This window comes from Neoarius graeffei, chromosome 26 (genome assembly GCF_027579695.1).
Source record: "Neoarius graeffei isolate fNeoGra1 chromosome 26, fNeoGra1.pri, whole genome shotgun sequence".
NCBI classification, from domain to species: domain Eukaryota; kingdom Metazoa; phylum Chordata; class Actinopteri; order Siluriformes; family Ariidae; genus Neoarius; species Neoarius graeffei.
This window is the reverse complement of record NC_083594.1, coordinates 49,548,362-49,559,795: the sequence shown is the minus strand read 5'-3', so window position 1 is coordinate 49,559,795 and position 11,434 is coordinate 49,548,362. Positions and strand designations below refer to the sequence as shown.

Genomic DNA, 11,434 nt, shown 5'->3' with positions numbered 1-11,434 from the left:
TGAACGGAGAACTGAACGAATAACTGAAAGTCAGATTGTTTCAAAACAATCGGCCACAAGATCAGCCTTCAAGAAGCGAGAACACAGACTGGTAAGCTGCGACTCTCATTTGGATAAAAAAACAACAAAAACAACACATTGTTTACCTGCATTTAGATTAATACACGTAACTTGTATTGTGTGTTTAAGTTACCCGTATGAGATTATTTAATTTGCTTCAGAATGTGATTGCCTCAGTTCATCTGATTATTTCATTAGCCTTTTACGTTTTATCAGTGAAAATGCATGCGTGTACATGTATGTTGCACAAGTTATAACACCCATCCTGTTTTAATGAGAGTCAACCCACAATCAATGAAGTCAAATCAGTCTTAATTGAGCAAGTCGGTAACGGTATTTCTTACTTTCACCAGAAATTTTTATTTATATGACTTTGGTCTATAGCTGTAAAAGGCCTCGGCCTTAAAACCGGTTCCCGCTGTGACGTCACGCGCTCAGGGCTGGCTGGCTCAGCGGGGCAGCTCAAGTGCCAGCTTTGCGGTCGATTTTAACTCTCAAAAATATATATTTTTTAAATTCCCATTTATGCAGCATACAAGAGTCAAGGATGGAGATACTATCCACTCAGAAATTTATTTAAAAATAAAGGTTCTGCGTATCTCCTTTAAAGACGCTTCATGCTTATCACCACCATCTCGATCCTCCTCGTATTGATCAGGCGCGTGGACATCGTCCTCGCAGACGTTCTCCTTGGTGTTGTAGTCGAGCTCACTGGCAGGAGACAGGTCAAAAGGCATTTCCTCCCCATCTTCCTGTGTGGAAAGAAATGAACAGACAGTCGGACATATCTGCATGTCTCAACAATTTGACTAAGACTTTGAAAAATCATTCTTAAAAAATATATTCGAAGCAAAAAAATTCATTTGTTTGGTTTTGTTACAAAGATTTAATGTAATGATTTCCTTCAGTTTTCACGATGAGCTCGTGTGTTTTTTTTTAAACTGACTAAATCCCACGATCTGTTAATAAAATCATAAAACCATTTTAGACTTAGTTACTACACTGGGAACATTTCTAAAAATGTTTCACTGAATGTTTTAACGCTTTTGCAGATTGCAACACTGTTTATGATTTACTTTCTACCAATTTTAACACATTTTTTTTTCATATTAGTTGTACAATAGTTACTGAACTGCACGGATCAACAACTAGATAGTCAGCTAGGACACATTTTGTTATTGTAAACATTTTTACCTGTTTTTTTTTTTACATGGTCATTACTTTCCAGAATATCTATTCATTGTTTTGCAGCCACATTTCATTCATCTCATTATCTCTAGCCGCTTTATCCTTCTACAGGGTCGCAGGCAAGCTGGAGCCTATCCCAGCTGACTACGGGCGAAAGGCGGGGTACACCCTGGATAAGTCGCCAGGTCATCACAGGGCTGACACATAGACACAGACAACCATTCACACTCACACTCACACCTACGGTCAATTTAGAGTCACCAGTTAACCTAACCTGCATGTCTTTGGACTGTGGGGGAAACCGGAGCACCCGGAGGAAACCCACGCGGACACGGGGAGAACATGCAAACTCCGCACAGAAAGGCCCTCGCCGGCCCCGGGGCTCGAACCCAGGACCTTCTTGCTGTGAGGCGACAGCGCTAATCACTACACCACCGTGCCGCCACAGCCACATTTTTTGAATGTAAAAATACTGTACAAATAAAACCTTGAATCCTAAAAAACAATGCGCAACATTAGCCATGCTAACTAGCTGGCTAGCTAATCTTAATCTTAATCTTTGCTAATATTCCTTCTTAGCATAACTATTTGACTTTAAACGTAAACTTTAAGGAAACTCTCAGACTTTTTGAACAAGCTAACAAACACAAAACACGCACTAGCAAGCTCGCTAATATTAGACTAATTATTATGCATCTTAAACCATACTTTAACAAATTTAATGACATTTTTAAACGCATCTGCCTGTTTAGCGTTCTTAAAATTGTCTGAAGTGTTGTAACTGTTCTAGCTATAATATTTAATCAGCAAAGTGATCATGCTGCCAGCAAGTTATCTTTGCTATTAGTCCTCCTCAGTGTAACTATTTGACTTGAGCCAGTTTTTCTTTACATATGGATGGGTTGCTGTTAAACAGCAGTTCATCCACTCCGACCATCCAGGTCCTTATTACATTGGTGAAGTACACTACCGTTCAAAAGTTTGGGGTCACCCAGACAATGTTGTGTTTTCTATGAAAAGTCACACTTTTATTTACCACCATAAGTTGTAAAATGAATAGAAAATATAGTCAAGACATTTTTCTGGCCATTTTGAGCATTTAATCGACCCCACAAATGTGATGCTCCAGAAACTCAATCTGCTCAAAGGAAGGTCAGTTTTATAGCTTCTCTAAAGAGCTCAACTGTTTTCAGCTGTGCTAACATGATTGTACAAGGGTTTTCTAATCATCCATTAGCCTTCTGAGGCAATGAGCAAACACATTGTACCATTAGAACACTGGAGTGAGAGTTGCTGGAAATGGGCCTCTATACACCTACAGTGGTGCTTGAAAGTTTGTGAACCCTTTAGAATTTTCTATATTTCTGCATAAATATGATCTAAAACATCATCAGATTTTCACACAAGTCCTAAAAGTAGATAAAGAGAACCCAGTTAAACAAATGAGACAAAAATATTATACTTGGTCATTTATTTATTGAGGAAAATTATCCAATATTACATATCTGTGAGCAGCAAAAGTATGTGAACCTTTGCTTTCAGTATCTGGTGTGACCCCCTTGTGCAGCAATAACTGCAACTAAACGTTTGCGGTAACTGTTGATCAGTCCTGCATACCGGCTTGGAGGAATTTTAGCCCGTTCCTCCGTACAGAACAGCTTCAACTCTGGGGTGTTGGTGGGTTTCCTCACATGAACTGCTCGCTTCAGGTCCTTCCACAACATTTCGATTGGATTAAGGTCAGGACTTTGACTTGGCCATTCCAAAACATTAACTTTATTCTTCTTTAACCATTCTTTGGTAGAACGAAGTGCGTGCTTGGGGTCGTTGTCTTGCTGCATGACCCACCTTCTCTTGAGATTCAGTTCATGGACAGATGTCCTGACATTTTCCTTTAGAATTCCCTGATATAATTCAGAATTCATTGTTCCATTGATGATGACAAGCCGTCCTGGCCCAGATGCAGCAAAACGGGCCCAAACTGTGATACTACCACCACCATGTTTCACAGACGGGATAAGGTTCTTATGCTGGAATGCAAGTGTTTTCCTTCCTCCAAACATAACGCTTCTCATTTAAACCATAAAGTTCGATTTTTGTCTCATCCGTCGACAAAACATTTTTCCAGTAGCCTTCTGGCTTGTCCACGTGATCTTTAGCAAACTGCAGACGAGCAGCAATGTTCTTTTTGGAGAGTAGTGGCTTTCTCCTTGCAACCTTGCCATGCACACCATTGTTGTCCAGTGTTCTCCTGATGGTGGACTCATGAACATTAACATTAGCCAATGTGAGAGAGGCCTTCAGTTGCTTAGAAGTTACCCTGGGGTCCTTTGTGACCTCGCCAACTATTACGCGCCTTGCTCTTGGAGTGATCTTTGTTGGTCGACCACTCCTGGGGAGGGTAGCAATGGTCATGAATTTCCTCCATTTGTACACAATCTGTCTGACTGTGGATTGGTGGAGTCCAAACTCTTTAGAGATGGTTTTGTAACCTTTTCCAGCCTGATGAGCTTCAACAACACTTTTTCTGAGGTCCTCAGAAATCTCCTTTGTTCATGCCATGATACACTTCCACAAACATGTGTTGTGAAGATCAGACTTTGATAGATCCCTGTTCTTTAAATAAAACAGGATGCCCACTCACACCTGATTGCCATCCCATTGATTGAAAACACCTGACTCTAATTTCATCTTCAAAGTAACTGCTAATCCTAAAGGTTCACATACTTTTGCCACTCACAGATATGTAATATTGGATTATTTTCCTCAATAAATAAATAACCAAGTATAATATTTTTGTCTCATTTGTTTAACTGGGTTCTCTTTATCTACTTTTAGGACTTGTGTAAAAATTTGATGATGTTTTAGGTCATATTTATGCAGAAATATAGACAATTCTAAAGGGTTCACAAACTTTCAAGCACCACTGTATGTAGACATTGCACCAAAAACCACAGATTTGCAGCTAGAATAGTCATTTACCACATTAGCAATGTATAGAGTGGATTTCTGATTAGTTTAAAGTGATCTTCATTGAAAAGAACAGTGCTTTTCTTTCAAAGATAAGGAAATTTCAGAGTGACCCAAACTTTTGAACGGTAGTGTACATGCACTTCACATGGTTTCTTGTTGGAATTTTGGAGTTAATACATGTCATCAGTGTTCATATGTACTTTATTTTTAAATTATAATAGCTACATACAGTTGTGGTCAGAAGTTTACATACAGTGACATGAATGTCATCTTGGATATGAATGTCATGGCAATATTTGGGCTTTCAGTCATTTCTTTGAACTGTTCTTTTTCAGTAGCAGAATGATTGTACAGCATACAGCTTTAATAAAAAAAACACTAGAATTTGGTGCACACGTTTTAATTTTCTTTGGGTTTTCTGAAATCAACACAGGGTCAAAAATATACATATAGCACACCTAATATTTGGGTAAAATGTCTCTTTGCAAGATTCGCCTTGACCAAACATTTTTGTTTACCATGAACAAGCGTCTGGCAGAATTCTGGTTGGATATTTCATGACTCTTCATGGTAGAATTGGTAGAGTTTAATGAATTTTTTTTTCTTGGCATGGACTCGACTTATAAGCACGGTCCATATATTTTCAATAGAGTTGAAGTCAGGACTTGTTTTAAGCTTAATGTTCGCCTGCTTTATCTTCCACAACCAGCTCTGATGTGTGTTTGGGTTCATTGTCCTGTTGTAACTCCCAAATCCCAAGTCATGTTCAAGTTTCTGATGGTTTATGCTGAAGAATTCTGAGGTAGTCCTCCTTCTTCATTATTCCATCCACTTTGTGCAATGAACTAGTTCCACTGGCAGTAAAACAGCCCCAGAGCATGATGATCCTACCACCATCACCAGCTGGTACAGTGTCCCTCTGTACATGGTGGTCATTGTGGCCAAACAACTCAATCTTTGTCTCATCTGACCATACAGTTTTCCTCCAGAAGGCTTTTTCTTTGTCCATGTGGTCAGCTTCAAACTTTAGTTAAACTTGAAGGTGTCAATTTTGGAGCAGGAGGTTATTTCTTGGATAGCAGCCTCTTAATCCATGGTGATCTGAACTGTAGACAAAGGTCCATCAGCTTCCAGTTCATGGCAGGGCTGTGCCATGGTGGTTCCCAGGTTGTTCTTGACCATCCAAACTAATTTCCTTTCAGCTGAGGGTGACAGTTTGGGTTTTCTTGAAGCAAAGTGGCTTGGCAAAGTGACTACACCTCACAATAACTTACATACAATTGTTTGAACTGATCTTGGAATTTGCAGTTGTTTAGAAATGGCTCCAAGAGACATTCCAGAGTTGTGTATTTCTGCAATCCTCTTTCTTAGATCTGCACTGAGCTCCTTGGACTTTCCCATTTTACTGTGTGTTGGTCAATCCAATGAGTGCTGTAAACAAACCTTTTTTATGAAGGCACAGAGAAGCTACCAGCTGTAGTCAATCATGATCACTAACAGGAAGTTAAGAGACCTCGGCCTTGGCACGATAAGAGACATTTTGGAAGTTTCAGCACCTCTGAATTAATAATCTAAGTGAGTGTATGTAAATTTTTGACCCTGTATGTATCATTTTGACCCTGTGTTGATTTCAGAAAACCCAAAGAAAATTAAAACTTGTGCACCAAATTTAAGTGTTTTTTTTATTAAAGATGTATGCTGTACAATCATTCTGCCACAGAAAAAGAACAGTTCAAAGAAATGACTGAAAGCCCAAATATTGCCATGACATTCATATCCAAGATGACATTCATGTCACTGTATGTAAACTTCTGACAACAACTGTACATACATAGTAGCCCTAGAGGACATTGGGTTCTGGTTAAACAGCAACTGCATATAAGTAAAGCAAATGCACCAAAGGAGGTAGTGATAATTTCATTGGTCAGTGTCATACCTTGCATTCCATTGGTTGGTGAATTTTGATAGGGTCATTTCAGCAAAATCCAAGAGAGTGCAGAAGTCTGTGAGCAGAAGATTCACAAGTGCACAAAGCAGTCTGAGGGCAAGCAGGGGCTATTTGAGAGAGAGAGAGAGAGAGAGAGAGAGAGAGAGAGAGAGAGAGAGAGAGAGAGAGAGAGGGCAGAGCAAATTTGCATGGGGCTATTTGAGAGAAATGGGGGAAACATTGCAAAATCTGAACATCTTCTTTTGGCTGCCCCCTTTAGAGGTCACCACAGCAGATCTGTTCCAAATATTTGATTTGGCATAGTTTTTACACCAGATGCCCTTCTTGATGCAACCCTCCCCAGTCTATCCAGGCTTGGGACTGGCACTAAGTATGCACTGACTTGTGCAACCCCAGTAGCTGGGTACTTTCCCTAATCTGTATGTCTTTGGACTGTGGGGGAAACTGGAGCACCCGGAGGAAACCCACACAGACATGGGGAGAACATGCAAACTCCGCACAGAAACGCCCTCGTCGGCCATGAAGTTTGAACCCGGAACCTTCTTCCTGTGAGGTGGCAGTGCTACACCACCGTGCCGCCAATTGCAAAACCTGAGCATAAAATGAATAAATTCTGCACTCAAATTGAAACGTCACACTCTTGATTAAAGGTCGGAATAAAACCCATACCCTGCAAGATCCTCAGTCTTTGCAAATCATAGATAATCATGTGAAAAGTCGTTTGGTGTCAGGCCAGCAACTCTATGGCTAATGACACATTGTCTTTAGATGTGAGAGGGTGTCAGACTTTAGTCTTTTGAAAAGCCTCTGAAAAGACTTTTAAAGTCTTCGAGTGTATGGTTAGCATTAGACAGAAAGGTTCTTGAAGGGTCCTTTAAGGGTTTAGAGAATAATTGAGGGTTCTTTGCTTCTTCAGAAGTGTTCTGCTTGGACCCCTTTGCCATAAGGAAATGCAGTACACAGTAGTATGGACTTAGAGAAAACGTTCTCCATGGGTTCTTTAAGGGTCATTTGAATGAATAATTAAGGATTTTTTTCAAGCTTTCCCCACAATGTTCTACTTGAAACACTTTCTCACTGGGGAAACATTCAGGTGTACACTCTGAGAGAGAGAGAGAGAGAGAGAGAGAGAGAGAGAGAGAGAGAGAGAGAGAGAGAGAGAGAGAGGTTCTTCAAGGGTTCCTGAATCTGATTTAGTGGCTAAACATAAAGAACTAAAAGCCGCACTAAAACGCCGCTTTGGATTCATAGAGAGATGGAGAGATGGAGCAGCTGTCGCGGAAACAACGTCAAAACGATCCCCTCCTCCCCCACAGACACTGTGGCTTCATCCCAAATCGCTTCCTACACCCTACTCAAGTGCACTAAATACTGTATGAAATAATGGCTTCGACACCCGTTATAGTGCACTATATATCAAATAGCGACTCGTTTGTAACTCAGCCAAAGATACATGGGTAGATCCCGAATAGCTCTGTACTTCCTGTACACGCGCACTACAAAGGATATGAACGACACGGCGTCTGCGCGCGAGGTAGTGCCCTAGGTGTGTATTTGGGATGCGCCCTGAGATTCAGCACCACGGTCAGCGCCCATTCCGCTTTTATTTCTTGGTAAGTAGCCATCGCTGGTTTCCAATCACCAAACCGCAGCTGGAAAAGCAGAAGAAGAGAAAGATGATGGAAGAGAAAGTCCGTTTATGAGAAATAATAATTCCAAAAAGACTGGAACACTGTAATGAGATTACAAAATCAAATCAGGAAGAACAGAAAAGAAAAAAGAAAAGAAAAGAAGGAGCAGCAGTTACTCGGTGCGACTCTACAGGCTGTCAGGAAGCAGGTTATTTCCTAACGGAAATTTCCTGGAGTGAAGTTTGAAGCTTTGATGGCACATCAAGTCGTCGTGGCACTTTTCTGTCCGCTCCGGCGCGTCTCTGCGGCTTTTCTGTGACTCAACGACGGAGTAATTTTCTCCTCCACTTCTCTACTTAAATTTGCCTTTAACTTCGAGCCACCATGCTGGACCCGTCCTCAAGCGAAGAGGAAGATGAGGTGGTGGAAGAAGAGCGCAAAGCGGCCGCGGTGGCGGCTCCAAAGGCCGCCGGGAGCGCGCGGGTCTCGTCCAGCCGTTCCGGCCAGAGCGCGAGCGGCTTGCCACCCAGCCGCGGGGGCCACACACGGCCCTCCAGCCCCGGACCCGCAGCCACGGGCGACAAGGAGAAGGACGACGTGGAGAAGATGCAAAGAGAGGAAGAGGAGAGAAAGAAGAGGCTGCAGCTCTACGTGTTCGTCATGCGCTGCATCGCGTACCCGTTCAACGCCAAGCAGCCCACGGACATGGCGAGGCGGCAGCAGAAGGTAAAGAAAAGGTCACAAAGCAACAGGTTGCTCTGGAGGGAACAAAAAACAAAAGCCATCAAACAGATAACAAACATCTGAAACCAAATCCATTTCCAGGGGACCTAACTTCTCATCACTGGGTTCAAAACATGTATAAAAGTACACTTCAATTCTAGAAGCATTAAAAAATATTTTGAAATTTCATCTATGATGGAAAAATCAGCTTTATAGAGTGGGAAAACATCTGCTTCATATGGAGAAGCTTTGTAACTGCTTATAGGGGGTGGAGAAGCATCCTATAAACATTCTAAAGCCTTATAACGGGGTGGAGAAATGTCCTAGAATTATACTGAATTCGTATGAATGCTTAGGGTTGGAGAAGCATCCTGTAACTGCGCTGAAGTCTTATTACTGCTTATAATGCGTGATGTATCCTATCACTTTATGGGGTGGAAAAACAAACATATCAAAGCCTTATGAATGATGCTTCTGGTGGGTGGAGAAACATCCTCTAGACATACTGAAGCCTTAAGAAAGCTTATAACAGGAGGTAGAGAAACACCCTATTACAGGACATAAATCTTACGGGGTGGAGAAACATCCTGAAGACTTATGAATGCTGATAATAAAGGGTCAAGAAGGATGGATCCTGTAACTATTCTGAAGCCCTATGAATGATTATCGAGTATGGAGAAGCATCCTGCGACTGTCCTGATTCTTTATGAATGCTTGTAGGGTGGAGAAACATCCTACAGAAGCTCGGAGAATCTCTGCAGCAGCAACCAGTTGCTTTCGTACCTTGTTTAATGCCAGTCATTCTGACACTGAGAGAGGTTTTGAGGAAAAAAGGACAGATTTTCAGCCGAAAAAACCCAGGCCTGTGTGCCTTCATCAGTCCTTTCAGTGTATCGATCTCATCAGGGATGGGCGCTGCAATCAGATAAAGCATGATTAAACCTTTCCACCCTGATGATTATGGTTAGGGACGTGCACGAAACGAAGGCGAGATCAAATTTTCCGATTCTATTTTTATGCAATTTGCAACACGGTTCATTTTTCATTTTGATATTCCATTATATATTCTGTTCAGAATAGATTTAGTGGAATGTAACTTCCTTATTTTGTTGCCATATAACCATCTACAGCGTCAGTTTAAGAGTTTCAGTTTTATATTGGTACCTTTTAATCCCAGAGGTTTGGCATGTCCTGAACCTGAGACTGAACCCTTCATTTATGACCTGAGAAGTAACTTTCTGGAACAGCAGCTCTGTTTATATCCATGCTTTTATCTGAATACCTAATCGTTTCTATAGTTAGAATTTACACAGGGACTTGTACGGTGGATGCTCTCCATGAATGTATGAGGTTTTCTATGAGGAAATGTTTATTTCGGAGTTTTGGATGGAGTCTGTTGTCTCGTCTCATCTCATGATCTCTAGCCGCTTTATCCTTCTACAGGGTCGCAGGCAAGCTGGAGCCTATCCCAGCTGACTACGGGCGAAAGGCGGGGTACACCCTGGACAAGTCGCCAGGTCATCACAGGGCTGACACATAGACACAGACAACCATTCACACTCACATTCACACCTACGGTCAATTTAGAGTCACCAGTTAACCTAACCTGCATGTCTTTGGACTGTGGGGGAAACCGGAGCACCCGGAGGAAACCCACGCGGACACGGGGAGAACATGCAAACTCCACACAGAAAGGCCCTCGCCGGCCCCGGGGCTCGAACCCGGACCTTCTTGCTGTGAGGCGACAGTGCTAACCACTACACCACCGTGCCGCCCGGAGTCTGTTGTGTTAATCAGAAAGTTTCTGTTCTGTTCACAAAGGAAGGAAGGATTTGCGCATTCCAGTTTCTTTGAGACATGAAAAGTCTTAAGTTCAAGAGAGAGAAAAGAGACAGGATGGTGAGGGAATGATTGTTTCGAGTCATTATAATGCAAGTGATAACATGAACTAACTTCTTTCACAGAAATATAAATAAAAAAGATAAAAGATGTCTTTTTTTAATAATGAGAAAATTCTCAGCTTTGGCAGACTGCTGTGGAAAGAAATCCTTTTTTTTTTTCATTCTAACCTACTCCGGCATGTTTTAGATTTTATATCGGTTTTATATTTCATTCATTCTTTAAAAAATTCCACATGTTGTTTGCTCAGTGAAATACAGTGAGTCTCTTTACTTCCTTTTGTCTTGTCCTGTAAACAACTGGTCCCAACTGGCACTATATAGAGCATACTTCTCATTTGTCCAGTGGGATCTGAACTCAAGCTCTTTTTTTCCTCCAACCATTGTGTTTTATTGTTTAAGAAACAGCACCGACTTACCACTAGACATGTTGGTAAGGCTTGAGTTGCAAAATTGCATGCAGCGAAGTGATGGGATCCCATCTGCTAAAAGCAATAATAGTCTGCTCCTTTAGAACAATGCTAAAACCCAGTGAGACTGTACATAATGGAGTGGATGGGCTGGGCTGGGCTGGGGAGTATTGATTCGGCAGACGTTTAATGGTGTTGCTTTCGTAATCTAAACATGTACAGACAAATATTTAAATAAAAATTATGAATAATAGAAAATTACCAGCATTATTTCCAAATGAAACTGATTTCCTGATCCAAACTGTCAGTCTGAGTTTCGTCGAACAACATTAACGATAATTCCGGTGGATCAAGAAACTCAAGGTAAGGCGATACGCCTCAATGAACGCCATCTGTACAGGTTTATGATGAGATACCGTGATGATGAAAGAGCCTCTACAGATCTAAGTGGAGTAGTGCTATCTTTATTATTTATTTAGAGCTTATCATGAGGTATCATACGCATGTCCCTAGATGAGACGTACTAATCGGCTGAATCTTATCCGAAAAACCAGTTCAAAACACAATACTGTTCGCCTGCCGTCCTGAACGTTTGTCGGTTTG

General features: G+C 41.5%; 1 protein-coding gene and 1 long non-coding RNA gene across 3 annotated transcripts in view; one reads left to right on the top strand and one right to left on the bottom strand.

The window, feature by feature from the left end:
- Positions 1-559: 559 nt before the first annotated feature.
- On the bottom strand, positions 560-11,167 carry LOC132874461 (uncharacterized). The gene is made up of 3 exons (XR_009651665.1): positions 11,094-11,167; positions 6,158-6,276; positions 560-812 (listed from the first exon to the last, which is right to left on the bottom strand). It is a non-coding gene; the product is annotated as an uncharacterized LOC132874461 (long non-coding RNA).
- cadpsa (Ca2+-dependent activator protein for secretion a) overlaps positions 7,788-11,434 on the top strand; it is a 210,790-nt gene continuing 207,143 nt past the window's right edge. For both annotated transcript variants that reach the window (XM_060910653.1, XM_060910652.1), the window contains exon 1: positions 7,788-8,526. In XM_060910653.1, the coding sequence (XP_060766636.1) occupies positions 8,185-8,526 (342 nt within the window). In that variant the 5' untranslated portion in view covers positions 7,788-8,184. The remainder of the gene's footprint in view (positions 8,527-11,434) is intronic.